The 15,220-nt window shown below is 29.3% G+C and overlaps 2 protein-coding genes across 3 annotated transcripts; one reads left to right on the forward strand and one right to left on the reverse strand.

Annotated features, from left to right (window-relative positions):
• Positions 1–1,793: 1,793 nt before the first annotated feature.
• LOC137810076 (cytochrome P450 81E8) lies at positions 1,794–8,584 on the forward strand. Its single transcript, XM_068611199.2, has 3 exons — positions 1,794–1,913; positions 6,844–7,768; positions 7,837–8,584. The coding sequence occupies exons 1-3, from the start codon at positions 1,816–1,818 to the stop codon at positions 8,440–8,442; spliced, it is 1,629 nt and encodes a 542-aa protein (XP_068467300.2). The 5' UTR covers positions 1,794–1,815; the 3' UTR covers positions 8,443–8,584.
• Positions 8,585–8,648: 64 nt separating this feature from the next.
• MEE59 (maternal effect embryo arrest 59) lies at positions 8,649–12,276 on the reverse strand. 2 transcript variants are annotated; one of them, XM_068611200.1, is made up of 4 exons: positions 11,843–12,276; positions 11,637–11,735; positions 11,331–11,495; positions 8,649–8,872 (listed from the first exon to the last, which is right to left on the reverse strand). In XM_068611200.1, exons 1-4 carry the CDS (start codon positions 12,071–12,073, stop codon positions 8,831–8,833), a joined length of 537 nt encoding a protein of 178 aa, XP_068467301.1. In that variant the 5' UTR covers positions 12,074–12,276; the 3' UTR covers positions 8,649–8,830. The 2 variants fall into 2 exon arrangements, with proteins under 2 accessions (XP_068467301.1, XP_090154172.1); XM_090298046.1 differs by lacking the exon at positions 8,649–8,872 and adding an exon at positions 10,235–10,346 and having other exon boundaries at positions 11,843–12,197.
• Positions 12,277–15,220: the final 2,944 nt, after the last annotated feature.

Consider the following 15,220-nt stretch of genomic DNA (forward strand, 5'->3'; position numbering starts at 1 on the left):
AAAAAAAAATATAGACTTTTTTATTCACTATGATTAAATTTGTATATTAAGTATTTTGATCATATATTACAAATGTTATCTGTAAAATAATTAAAAGTCTAAATAAACAGTGAGTACTTTATAAAAAAATTTATCAAAATTTATTTTTTAAATAGTCATATCATATTTAAATAGTTTTAAAAAATGTTGTTCTAATAGTAAAATCTTATAAAACTTACATTTTTATAATTTTTTCATTTTAATTTTTACACCTTAAAAAATAGTTTAATTATTATAATGAAATATTACTTTGATGTTGGTGCTTTAGATATATATTATTAAAATTGATAAAATATTTTATTCTTATAGAATACTCGAGTTTTAAATTTAATACATTCACCCTATCGCGTAAATTCTTAAACTGAAATGTGATTGATATTTTGAGTTTTTGAATAATTTTAATTTAGTCATTTTAATTTTTTTTATCAGCATTTTAATTCCTGACCTTTAAAGAGAAGAGGTGAATAATTGTAATTCCCATATATTTTGGTATTTTAATAAATTGCGAATAGAGATTTCGACTGTCATTTTAATGCTTTTTTTAATATTATTAATTATTAATCTTGGTGTTTTAAATTATTGTTTTAAGAGCATCAATCTCTTTTATTTAATACTCACCTGAAAAGAATCACGATTTTGAACATGAATAACAAAGGTAAGAAAGTAAAAAATTAGAATCTATTCCAAACTCTGTCGGACAAAAAAAGTAAAATAACTCGCTTTGGTCAATCAACAATACATTCAAAGGGAATGGATATAGAGACCTTCAATCTTAACAAACCTGTCTTTGCTACAATGAAACAACTTCATAAATTCATCCTTCCTAAACACTATAAACAAAGACACTCTAATACTCTGTTTGCTTTTATGGATACTTTGTTTGCTTTTATGGATGTACTGTTCAAAAGAAAAGAAGTGAGAAGATATCAATTGTTTAAATTCAGGGTTTTGCAGAGAAGAGAATGAGAGGATATACCACTGAACAGTAAATATTTTCTCCCCTTAAAATAAGAGATGTAAAGGGAAAATCACATCAGCATGTGTTATTTCAAAAATTACCCTCTGCAAAGATTTTTAATATTAAAAAATAGTATTTTTTATGTGATATATTTTCTAATATTATAGTATATATTTAATATTTTAAGAAATTATTTCAAGTTTTTTTTATTTAATTTGTTGTTGCGTTTATTTTAATATTTTTTTTTATAATTATTATGTTTATGAGACTCATGTATGTATTAAGGTTAGATGCACCTTGTTAAAAATGAAGAAATCATGTTCTATTTTTAATTTATTTCAATTTTAAATTATTTTTTAAATTATAATTGAAATTTATAATTATTTTAATTATCAAAATTATATACAAAATTAATAATTATTTTATTATTACTTTTTACATGAACAAAACAAAATATACTTTATTATTATATATAACATGTTATATTATTATTTTAAATAACTTAAATATCTTTTAAATTAATTAATATTTTATTTTCTTATTTATATATATATATACAAACATAAACTTTTTATCTTACTTTATACCATCCAAAATATATTAAAATACTTTTACAACTATCACATCATTCATTTTTTTCACACTTTCACTTTCCAACCTTTTCAATTTTTCACTCCCACAGTTTCTAATACAAACAAAACATACGTGTACGAGGACATCATCCCGCTTCTTCGTAAAGGACTTCGTTGATTTTCGCGCCTCATCATTAACCACACCATCCTTGTGCCTTAAATGTTGATGTGACGTTTCTGTTTTACATGCGTCGCTTTCGAAATGGTGGGATTCAAATGCATCTTCTCTTTATTTTCCACTTTCTTCATCACTTCTCTGCCATTCTTCACCATCATTCACCCAGGTACCTACTGCTTCTTCCCGCTATTTACTCCATTCTTTTGCGCCTTTGCTTTGCTTTATCTGCTCCCGCATTTTACTCCCATCGTTATATATGATTTCTGGTGATTTTTTTATCAACAAGAATTCTCAAAAACCAGAAAACAAACTGGTGTGGTGCTGCTTTGTTTTTTTTTTCTTCTCCTTAAGATTCTTCATGTTCTATCTATGCGTTTTTTCTCAGCGTCAAAATCTCTTATACTATTGAATGTTCAAAGTTTTGAAAGGAGGTGGCAGACCAAAAGTTTGGAAAGTTTAATTTTCAAAGAAAAAGTCAAAGAAGAAGTAGTATTTATTTTACCTTTCTTAGGTTAGTGCATTATATGGCAGATTCTTATATATATATAAATAACTAACTCTTATTATTTAGAAGTCTAGAAAAATAAACTAAATTGATGGAACACAAGGATAAGATTTGGCTGGGTATGACAGCACCGACAAACCACTTTTACAGTAATAATAATAATATAATCACATATAAATAAATAATCTTCTTTAAAGATTAAAAATAATATATGCGTTAGTAAAACATTTTATTCTAAACAAATAATATGAAACAGTTAAACTAATTTCAACTTATACAAATATTTTTAGTTTTAGCTTTTGAAAAATACTTATAATTCAATTATATTCATATATTTTGTTGACTTCTAATGTGAGTGAATAATCTCCCGTAGAGAGAATATATTCTTATTAAGAATAATTGGAGAGTCTTCAAATAAATAAAAAATATAGACCTTTTTATTCACTATGATTAAATTTGTATATTAAGTATTTTGATCATATATTACAAATGGTTATCTGTAAAATGATTAAAAGTCTAAATAAACAGTGAGTACTTTATAATTTTTTTTTATCAATTTTTTTTAAATAGTCATATCATATTTAAATAGTTTTTAATTTTTTTTGTTCTAATAGCAAAACCTTATAAAACTTACATTTTTATAACTTTTTCATTTTAATTTTTACACCTTAAATAATAGTTTAATTATTATAATGAAATATTACTTTGATGTTGATGCTCTAGATATAATATTATTAAAATTGATAAAATATTTTATTCTTATAGAATACTCAAGTTTTAAATTTAATACATCACCCTATCACGTAAATATTAAACTCAAATGTTATAAAACTTCTTTTATTTTTGTTACTTGTATTATGGATAGTGGTGGATCGTAAAAAAATATTTTGGAGATGTCAAATATTTTTTTTATAAGTGTACAAAAATTTCAAAGTGTCAGATATATAAAATATATTAAAGTTAAAAAATATTTTATTTGCATACAAGTTTTTTTATTTATTTATCAGCAAGTCCTTCAGACAACACTAAATTCCACCACAGATTATAAAAACAATCTTTTATTTATTTGTTTATTCATTATGTATAAAATGAACAATAATTTTGAGTATTTGTTACCTTTCAGTTGTAATAAGTATTTTAAAGAGAAATAACTCACATTATATTCAATATGCAATATGTGATTCTTATCATTGGTAAACTTAAATTAAAGCATGGTCTAAACAATGAAATAAGTTTTAAATGTTTCAAATCCCTCTTTCATCACTAAAAAAAATAACTTTATCAAAATTATTCAACATTTAACAGAAATTAGTATAACCTGAATTAAAATTAATTGAAGTTTTTTTAACTTTAGTTAAGTTTAAGAGATTTATTTTGGAACATAGTAAAATTCTAAAGGTTTCATTTCCATACTCTAATAAATAAATATAATTAAATAATTATTAAATATTTTATATAAACAAATAATTAAAAATATATAATTTTAGTATTTTTTCCTTCTATTTTTTTTTCAATTCTCTCTTTCTTTCCATAATTTCTCTTCTAACACCCACGGCAATTGGACCTCACTCCACCGCATCTGGAGCTAGAAAGAATAAATATTGTAAGCACTAATGGTCTAACAGATATTTTCAGTTTTTAAAGATAATCTATATCAATTTTTTTCTTATGTTTAATTTATCTTTTAATTTGTTTGCTATGATTTCTGCCTGTTTTTGTTTTTATTTTTATTTTTATTTGAATTTATGTGAAATAGAATTAGCTATTAAGGTTTTAACTACTAATTATTTAGATTTTAAATTTAATAGTAAAAACATTTGTAGCTAATTAGATACCAATTTAAAAATTATTAAACAATAATAAAAACTAATTTAAAAAATAATTTTTTTAGTTTTTTAAATGGTCTCTAATTTAGTAATTATAACAACTAACTATTTATTTGTTATATTTATTTTAAAAGAACTTTATGGAGATTTTAAAATTCATTTTAAGGAAGTTTTAGAAACCCTAATACTTTATGGAAGTTGTAAAACATATGATATTTTATGAAAGTTATGAAAAGTTTTGAAACCTTGGTTAAATACAGAAGGAAACAAAACATTTTGTTAACATAAGTTTTTCCTGAGATTTTCTGATTTCAATAAATGGTTTGTCCAAGAAAATTTTAATTGAAGGTTTTAATCCTAGATAATATAAAAATAATTTTTTATTTAAATATATTTTTTTTAGTGCATCGTCACTGCAACATGGTTTAAATTCTATAATGGCTAATGATAAAAACTTATTTATAATTATTGCGTATAAATAAAATAATTTTAAACAACTTATACGTATGATATTTTAGAAAATATAACAATACAAGAAATGTGTTGAATTGTATTTTAATAATTTTTTAATTTTTTTCGTCAATATTGTATTATAATGATTCCTGACATTGTAGTCTTGTTGATGATCTTTTTAACCTATATGGTATTGGATGAAATGCAACAAACAAATGCAACTTTTTAACTTAACATATTTACTTTATTTCAAAATGCAACTTTTTAACTTAACATATTTACTTTATTTAAAGCATTCTAGAAGTTGATTCTTACAATGACTCTCATTTTCAAAGTGCAAATAAAATAGTATGCACCCTAAAGGAGATAAGGAGAAAGATATACACAATAATTTTATACTAGTTTATTTATCAAAATAGAATATATCTAGTTATAAATTTAGTTTCACTAAGCATAATAAGTTACAAACAAGTATTGTTTTAGATAATAGTTATTCTTAGTTAACATTTTAAGTATTCTTTGGGCCTTTACACTATTGGTTAACCCATTGAATATTCTTTAGACTCATAGCCAATATTGAATAGCCTTTTGAGTATTCTTGAAAATGTAAGAGTCTTTGTTAAAATCAAGTATTGTTTAGAACACAATCATTCATAACTAAAATGAGTATTATTTGACACACAATGTTGATTAAAATCTAGTATTCTTTCGAATCATAATCACTCCTAGTTAACCTCTTTAAGAATGTTATTTAAAGTGTCACTCCTAACTAATAATAGAATATTGTTTATCAAACAATCACTCTTGACTAAAATAAATAATTTATAAGAATAACGATAAAAAATCAAAGGATTATTTACTCTAGAATAATTACTTTTTTCAATATATAGAGTTTTTTTGAACTCTTCTAATTTACCAATTACACACTACTAATTACGCACGAGTAATATAAAAGTGTTTATAATTTCATTTCAATTTTATTCACTAAATCAATAAATTACAATTTTAAATGTTTATCTTAAATTTGGATAATAATAAAATATCAAATAATTTAAATTTTAATATATATTTAAAAATATAATATATATTTAAAAATATAATATTATATATATATATATATATATATATATATTATATATATATATATAACTTTTGGAAATTGACTTAAATATGGAGATTTAATATTTTCTTTTAAAAACAATATGTTTTTATTATACATAGCAAGTACTCGTGTGACGTGTTTGGGAAATATAAGATTGGCCCTCTACAAAAATTAACAGTAAAAGAATTATCTAAATATACTAAAAAAATAGTCATACAAATTTATTCATCCTAAAAAAACGAAAATTGATCACATATATTCAAAACATTATTTAATTGACATTCAAGTTTAGGAGACTTATATACGATCTATTTCTAAGCTTATTTTTAAAAAAATTATCTAATTATATAGAACTTAACTGCTTATTTAGTTAAAACTTAAGTCTATTTACAGAAGTCTATAAACATACTTCTAATAAAATAAATCTTATTTCTTTTTAATTATTTTGACGTAATTATTTAAGTGTATTTTGATATTACACTCATTGTTGATGAGAATTATGGGGTTATTGGATAAAAAAGATAATATTTTAACTTCTAGTAACAAAATTTTATTCAAACCTTGCTTGATGTGAATTGTTTTAGAATGAACTCTAATAATAGTGTTTGAATTTAAATAGAGGTATATTGGCAGAAAACTTTTCGATAATTAAATTAGTAAAAACCCTAAATATTAGTAATATGGAAATAGAGAAAAAAGATAATATTTTCTTTCAATAAAGCATATATTTATAAGTCTTTTGGGCATCTCTAAATAGGATTATATAACCAAAAAAAATATTATTGTTTCTTAACTAAACAAATGATTGAATTGCTGCTTATTAAATTTGGTTTTTTTCCGTTATTAAGATAATTGGATATTTTTTTCGAGAAATTCCCAATATATGTAAAAGTCATTTTATGATTGTAAAAAGAACTTATACAAAATTGTAAATGATTTTATAATTTTATAAAATGACTGTAACCATTATTTGTAACGATTATAAATTTATACTTATAATATATTGCAACAAGCTCATAAATTCTGAAAGGTCAACCTCTAGCATAGGCCAATAAGACTTAAAAACTCTTGAATATTCATACACTAACAGGCTTGGCCATAACCATAGTAAATTTATAATTAAATAGTATAAAATAATAATATTAAGAGTTATAATATTAAAAGAATATTATATTTTCAATATAACCTTATATTGTTTCTCTCTATGTAGACACATTCTGCTACAGACTCTGCTAAAGAAGACGCTCATGGAACACAGCCTTATCAAGATTATTTCCCTCGTGCTTATCGTCATAATTATAAAATTAGTATTCCTCAGAAAAAGACAAAAAAACCCACCACCAAGTCCACCTTCTCTTCCGGTAATAGGCAACCTTCACCAGCTGAAACAGCCGGTACACCGCACCTTCCACGACCTCTCACAAAAATACGGTCCTATTTTTTCTTTCCGGTTCGGCTCACAACCGGTGCTCGTCGTTTCATCTGCTTCCGCCGCCGAAGAATGTTTCACCGTAAAGGATATCATATTCGCGAATCGTTTCCGTTCTATCAAGACCAAATACCTCGGCTACGACAACACCATTCTCTTAGCAGCATCCTACGGCGACCACTGGCAAAACTTGCGACGTATCAGCTCCCTCGAGATCCTCTCCTCTCACCGTCTTAACTACTTTTCAGGAATTCGAACCGACGAGACTCTCAAGCTGCTCCAAAACCTGGTTCGAGCCTCCAACAAAGAAGAGTTATCGAGAGTGGAGTTGAAGTCCATGTTCGCAGATCTCACATTCAACACTATCATGAGAATGGTGTGTGGAAAACGCTACTACGGCGCGGAATACGACGGGACCAACGCTGAGGAGGCTAAGAAGTTTAGAGATCTCATGAATGAGATGGCTCAGTTCGGGTTGGGATCGCACCTCGGAGATTTTGTGCCAGTGTTCAGATGGTTCGATTTTAGCCGTAGCCACAAGAAGTTACGAAAAGTTGGGGAGAAGATGGACGCGCTGTTTCAAGAACTCATTGACGAACATCGGAATGAAGAGCAAAATTCAAACACCATGATAGGGCGCATGCTACATTTACAAGAGTCACAGCCCGAGTATTACACTGATCAAACTATCAAAGGGCTTATTATGGTAGTTACCAACTCTTATTAGATCGTTACATTTGCAGGATTCGTAGTTTACGAACTCTTTTGTTGCAGGTGTTGATTGTGGCTGGAACAGAGACTTCGGCTATAGCATTGGAGTGGGCCATGTCAAATTTGTTGAACAATCCGGAAGTGTTGGAGAAAGCAAGGATTGAATTGGACACCATGATTGGAGAAGAGTGTTTGATGAAGGAAGAGGATGTAACCAAATTACAGTACCTTCAGAATATAATCTCCGAGACTCTGCGGTTGCATCCTCCAGCGCCAATGCTATTGCCCCATTTCTCCTATGAAGATTGCACGGTGGGTGGTTATGATGTACCAGGTAACACCATGTTAATGGTGAATGCATGGGCCATACATAGGGATCCAGAGCTGTGGGTTGACCCAACAAGCTTCAAGCCGGAGAGGTTTGAGAATGGTCCCATAGACACGTACAAGCTAATGCCTTTTGGGGTGGGGAGGAGAGCGTGTCCCGGTGCAGCCATGGCACAAAAAACTTTGAACTTGACTTTGGGTTCGTTGATTCAATGCTTTGAATGGGAAAGGATTGGAGAGGAGGAAGTTGACATGACAGAAGGAAGGGGAACTCTGGTGCCCAAGGCCATTCCATTGGAGGCCAAATGCAAAACGCGTCCAATCATTAGCAAGATTTTCTGATTTCCCCCTTAATTGTTAATGTACAATCAAATTATCACGTTGAATTATGTAATGGTTTGTCTTTATTCATTTCGAAATATCCAGAATGCGAGTATAATTAGTATGTTTGAATTTTCAATAAAAGGGACTTGAATAGACTTTAAATGTGTATTCAAGTATTCATGGAAGTAGATTTAATGTGTATTTGAACTAACAAATAGACTTAATGTGCACTTGAAAACAAATTCAATTATTTTCATAAGCTGTGATCATTCGAGTGATACTAACTCTTATCTCATACAACAATAGTTGTACACCACCACACCCAATCTCTTGTAAACACGAAATAGAGATGCATAATAAGAAAAGGCCGATAGAAGATACAGCTTTTTCATATAGCAGTAGCAGATCAGGTACACTCGCTTCTATTTGGTTTTGAGGAGACGAAAACCTGTTAAAATTTACAATGTAAAAAGAACATCAGGTTATTTATTCAATTCAACATTATTAGTTTTATATATTTCATACCGAGAAAGAAAAAAAAAATTCAAGAAAGAACTATCTTTTATTAATCATATAATCGTTACGCATCTACTCAAAATATAGCACATACAAAAAAAAACAAAATATAGCACATACAAAAAAAACAAAATGTAGTTATTATTATGCAGTTACTACTCAAAACATTTACAATTACAATTGATAAGTTAAAATATAATATGAGATCAGATTTACCATCTAATATATCACCCCACAAGCAGAACATGTGTATCTTCATGTTCAACTTGGATAAATTGTCACAAAATAATCAAGGAGGCAGATGTTTAGTCAATATACCACCACTTGATTTAGAAGAAAAAATATGAATTAAATGAATGACACTTTCTTGAATTCTAGTCCAAACGAAATGACAATTGATTTCAATGTGTTTTTATCCTCTCTCGTGAAACGTGATATTTTTGGCTATGCATATAACAAATTTACTGTCATAATAGAAAACAAAAATATTAGTATGCAAATTATAGAAACAAATATTGTAACCACTGAAGTTCACAAACATGTGAAACTAGTGCTCTATATTTTGCCTCCGAGGAAGACTTGAACACTTTAGAATACTTTTTAGACTTCCATGATATTAAAGAGTTTCTCATAAACACACAATAACCTGTGATAGACCTTCTAGAATCAATGAAAGTTTTCCAATCAAAATCAGAAAAAACTTTGATAACAATTTGATTATCACTAGGAAAGAATAGACCAATATCAGGACATCCTTTCAAATATCATAATACACGAAAAATTGTTGTCATATGAGGTTCTCGTGGATTTGAAACAAACTTGCTAATCTTATGAACCGCAAAGTTGATATCAGGCCTAGTATGAGTAAGGTATAACAAACACCCAATCAATCTTCTATATTCACTTGGATCCAAAAGCAACGAACCTTCACTTTTAGAGAGAGAACATGATGATTTCATGGCAGGAATGGGAGGTTTGCAAGCCAATAAACCACTATAAAAAGAATATCTATACAATATTTTCGTTTATTGAGAACAATATCAGAAGGTGAACGACTTATTTCAAATCCCAAAAAAAGTGAAGTGTAGCAAGGTCTTTAATACTAAATGAGTTATGAAGATGAGTTTTAACACGTTGGATTTATTCAAGATTATTGCTAACCAATATATTGTCATCAACATATATCAACAAAGTTGTGAAATAAAGATTGTGTGTGCGAATAAATAAAGAATGACCAGCTACACTTTGAACATAACCAAGTTGTATTACAGTTTGAGTTAATTTTGAGTTCCATTGTCGACTTACATTCTTTAGTCCATATAATTTTTTTTTCTAAGTCCACAAACTTGCGCTAGATAAGAAATATTAAGGCCCACAGAAGAAGCAAAAGGAATGGCCCAGAGCACCTAATAGAGCGGTTACAGGTGATACTGATAGAACGGTTTTAACTGGTAGAACGGTTTTAACTGGTAGAACGGTTTTAACTGGTAGAACAGTTTTAACTGATAGAACAGTTAAAACTGATAGAATAGTTAAAACTGATGTTAAAACCCTAAACCCTAAACTGATGTTAAAACTGGTAGAACAGTTAAAAAACTGGTAGAACAGTTAAAAAACTAGAACGGTTTTAACTGGTAGAACGGTTTTAACTGGTAAAACAGTTTTAACTGATAGAACAGTTAAAACTGATAGAACAGTTAAAACTGATAGAACAGTTAAAACTGATGTTAAAACCCTAAACCCTAAACTGAAGTTAAAACTGGTAGAACAGTTAAAAAACTGGTAGAACAGTTAAAAAACTGGTAGAACAGTTAAAAAACTGGTAGAACAGTTAAAAAACTGGTAGAACAGTTAAAATTGATGTTAAAACTGATAGAACAGTTAAAACTGATAGAACAAAACTTGATTAATACTGATAGAATAGTTAAAACTTAACTTAAGTGATACTGATATATCGGTTAAAACTTGATTGATACCGATAGAGCAATTAAGACTTGATCGATACTGATAGAGCAGTTAAGACATACTGATAGGACTGATACATTTAAAACTTAAGCCATAAAACAGTCCAAACTTAAATGATATTCATAGAACAATGAAAAAACATAACTTGTATTCAGATAGTAGTCAAAACATAACATAACTTGTATTCAGATAGTAGTCAAAACATAACTAATTATACTAATAATAGAGTAGTTAAAACTTAAAACTTAATGGAGATTGATAGAGAAGGCTAATAGAACATTTAAAAGAGTTGATAATAGAATAGTTACAAGTGATAAATTAGTCAAAACTCAAAAACTAAAATATTCCTATCAAATTAGATTTATAGTATAATAAACATCCTACATACGCGTACTAAAACACTAAGACAATCTCTTTCTTTGTACCTGATAACCATCAAAGCTAGGAACCCAGTCGTTGGTGGCAGGGTTGCTTCTACATCCTCTGGGTTGGATTTCTGTTTCAACTGCATTAACATGGCCATCAGGCAACTCAATCTTATACCCACCTTCCCCTCCTTCTGTAACAGCCTTTATGAATCCACTCCCCGTCTGTTCGATAACCAAAAAAGGAAAAGGAAAAGTCCAAAATGCTGAATCGCATGGTAAGTTTTTTAAGAAACCACAAAATTACACTAAGATGCTTTAATTTCATTTAATTAATTGTGGATCCAGAAATGGTTGATGACGAACCGTGTGATGCTGTTTGTCAATGGACGCCAATTCTTTATAGTACTGCGTCTCCACAAACTCATCCTGTGCATTCACCACCCCCGCTGGTGAAATTATATCCTGTCAATTTTAACAGTTATCAGAAAAACACACACCAAAAGCTCTTCTTATTCTCAAATAACTGGTTGAGAGAGAGAGAGAGAGAGAGAGAGAGAGAGGTCAGAGACATGAGAGCAAGATTGAAGAGATTGAAATTTATGAAGCTCGGGAATATCGTTGTGAGAGAGAGAGTTGTTAACGGTGTGTTGCGGTTCTGGTTCGCTTCTGTTGGGTTTGATGGGTCGGTCGGGTTGCAAGGCATCGAAATGGGCTCTGATCTCATCGGCGATCCTCGATTGCTCCTCCGCCTCCAAAATCTCGTCGCTCCGGCTGGGCTTCGTTCTCGTCGATTGCGCCATCGTCGTCGTCTACGTCGTTTTGCAATTTTTGTCTGCCAAACCTTACGCCAAATTTGGGTGGTGATTGCTATATACGTGCGGAGACAGAGTGTAGGGGTAGAAAGGACACTGAAAATGATGAATGAAGACAGATAGTGACACAACAATATGATATGATAAGGACACCACGAAAACGAAACCATGGGCCTTCAAATGGGCTTCAGAAATTTTATGACACATCAGTGTTGTCATAAAATTAATCAGAAATGGTGTTTTCATCATAACTCCACTTTCACAATTCAATGTAACATAGTCATTAAAAAAAACAATTTTTTATATTTAAAAGAAAAATTAATATGTAATCTTTTTTATCAGATTAACATAAACATATGTAATGGAATACTAGTACGATTTTCATATTTACTGAAAATTAATACACTATTATTGGTTGTTATTTTTCAAGATTGAGCCAAATTTTTATCGTAAGGCTGTTATATGAATTGCAAACTCTCTCTGATTATTAAAGCAGTTATGGTTGTATATATATATATATATATATAACATATTTCAAAATGATTAATTAAACTGAAAACAATTTCATGCGCTTAATCACGTACTGCATTACGTACTCAGTTTTAGTTTCTGCATGATGCTGCCATAGGTTAAAAAATGTATAAGTTGTTATTTCATGTGCAAAGCAAGAACATATAGAACTTCATATTTTTGTTCTGAGAGAATATATATGAACATCTAAATATGATATTGACAAAGTTTACACAATTTTCATATTTATATGTACAAGGGTAAAGAAATGAATTGACGCCAGCGATCATTGACTGAAACATGGCGTTAATGACCTGAACCTCTTCTGCTTGGCCCTGAAGACATGGTGTTGACTTGTTGAGTCTCAATCAAAAGACGGGTTCTTATATTATCCTCAGTGTTGGCTTTCTCTTTGGTTACTGAAGGTGTAAAGTGTGGGTGATCCTTGATGGGTTTATGATGAGTGAGGTTTTGTTGTGGTGCAAGGACTCTACAATTTACAAGGGTTGGCATTGTGAGAAGCAACACTGTGAGAACTGCGATGAGTGCAGTGGAGCGTCTCATTATTGTTCTTGTGTTGGCTTCAAAACTCTTGGTAAGTGGCACAAGTGTTTATACCCAGGTAAAGGGACGTGGGGGGACACAAAATATTACTTTTGGCATCTTGAACGACCAAGCCAAACCAATGGGCTTTTGCTTTTGAACTTAATGAACGGTGGAGGGCTTTGTTGGGGTGGGACCCCTTAAGGGATGTTTGGGTGGATGGAGAGTTTCTGAATAGAAAATGAGAAGTGATTCAAGGACATTCGAGGGGTGTAAACATTCCTGAAAGAGATGGGAAAAGAAGAAAAATTAAATAAAGGTTCTCAAGTGAACATTTCACTGTTTCAAATATCAGCAACCACTCATAACAAATAAGAAAGATTTAAAGCCATTTTTTTTTCTGTTAAACCTTTTTAATCAATACAATTACTTTGAATAAATTCATGAGGTTAAAGTGTTGTGAAAGTCAATATATAGACTTAAAACCATAAATAAAGTAGCAAGTATGTATAATACTAAAAGATGTTACAAAAATTTAAGTTATGTTTCAATCGGGGAGATGATTGATAGCTGTTGTTTTGCGGTCAAATTAATATGATTCTAGTGTAGACTTGTCTAACACTAGAGAGATGATAGTATAATTGTGAAAAAATGTCCCCAAGTCGTCTCCCAACGAATCCAATAGTAAAATCAGTTGATCAGGTTTAAAATCTTTCTGCAATAAAGATGAAAAGGGGTTTGAGATAGTTGTGCAAAAAATATAAAAGAGATTAAAATAGCAAATAAAAAGCGGTTGATCCCAACTTCTTCCACCATTGAATTCTTCACAGGTTGTCTAAAGATTAATATTTTCTCAATCCTCCAACAGAGCTAAACCAGATTGAACATGCGCCAATCTAATTCAAATGAAACTCACCAGTAAAACATGCGTCTACTAGTTTAGTCAATACCCACTTTGTTACAAAAATTTAAGTTATGTTTCAATCGGGGAGATGATATATCAAGATTTGAGGGAGTGAGTAAGAGGAAAGTGAAGTTGTTTGGATTATGGGTTAGAATGAATTTGTGATGAAAATTTATTGAAATATGTGAATAATGTAATGTTGAGAGGGAATTTTTAATTTTTGAAAATGTGTAAAATGTAAGTTTACGAATTTATCTTTTGTTTTTAATAACATTTGAATAATAAAATAAGAGGTATTTTATAAAATGAGTAAAAATTAAGTTTTCATTTAGTAATTTATTGGAAAGTTTAATTTGATTAATGAATAAATATAAGGTGGCCTTAGTTGAACCTTTGACAGTCTAAAATTTGAGTAGAGAATATTTCTACTTGGAAGGGAAACAAAGAGGATCTATGGTTCCAAGATTTGAGTGCAAATGTTTTAATGTTTAGGGTGGAAAGTGAGTGGCGGATGCAAAAGTAATGGTGGAATCAATGTGGTAGGGTCATTGGCGACTAGTAAACTGAGTATTTGTACTTGGGTTCACATTCCCCCAGCAATCAAGAAAAATCGCAAGATTCTCAATTATTTTTCTCACGTGAATGCCAAGTTTTAGATCAAATTTCACTGGTTCTCCTCCTGCCATTTAAATTTAATGTTTATCAACCACACCAGATTTTTTAGTGTTTTACTTTTCATTTTCTTTACACCTATGTTTTCTAACACAATTTTGTTCTCATACACTCTTCACTCTTCTTCCCACAATTTTGTTTATTGCATTTTTTTATAAACCGTAGGTGTAATGAAACAGACTAACCCGATTTGTAATGGACAGTTAAAAATCAATTGAGATGGCTGATCCACTTGGAATAAATGAGTTGGTCGTTAAATATACTATTTTGTTTTCTGACTTAGAAAGAATTAAATTCATATAATAAAGTACGTGAGAGATGTTTCAATTTGTACAAAATAATTGTTTACTTATAGGAAGGTGTATAAATTGTTTATATGTTCTAATTTCACAAAATTAGGATAAATAGTTAATTTAGTTTATTAATAATATTTTCTATCAGAAATGAATTAGGAGAGTGCAACTTGGTGAAGACTGCGTATTTATAAGAAAACGAGCTTTCAGTTG

The sequence above is a fragment of the Phaseolus vulgaris genome, chromosome 2 (genome assembly GCF_051622355.1).
Source record: "Phaseolus vulgaris cultivar YP4 chromosome 2, ASM5162235v1, whole genome shotgun sequence".
NCBI classification, from domain to species: Eukaryota; Viridiplantae; Streptophyta; class Magnoliopsida; order Fabales; family Fabaceae; genus Phaseolus; species Phaseolus vulgaris.

Bases quoted from the DNA above. Each gene is read 5' to 3' on its own strand.
- LOC137810076 (XM_068611199.2), top strand. From the start codon at position 1,816: ATGCGTCGCTTTCGAAATGGTGGGATTCAAATGCATCTTCTCTTTATT. The intron at 1,914-6,843 runs GTACCTACTGCT...CTCTCTATGTAG, and splicing joins CTTCACCATCATTCACCCAG to ACACATTCTGCTACAGACTC. The intron at 7,769-7,836 runs GTAGTTACCAAC...CTTTTGTTGCAG, and splicing joins CTATCAAAGGGCTTATTATG to GTGTTGATTGTGGCTGGAAC.
- MEE59 (XM_090298046.1), bottom strand. From the start codon at position 12,073: ATGGCGCAATCGACGAGAACGAAGCCCAGCCGGAGCGACGAGATTTTG. The intron at 11,496-11,636 runs GTTCGTCATCAA...GTTATCGAACAG, and splicing joins TTGACAAACAGCATCACACG to ACGGGGAGTGGATTCATAAA. The intron at 10,347-11,330 runs GTACAAAGAAAG...CCGCTCTATTAG, and splicing joins CTAGCTTTGATGGTTATCAG to GTGCTCTGGGCCATTCCTTT.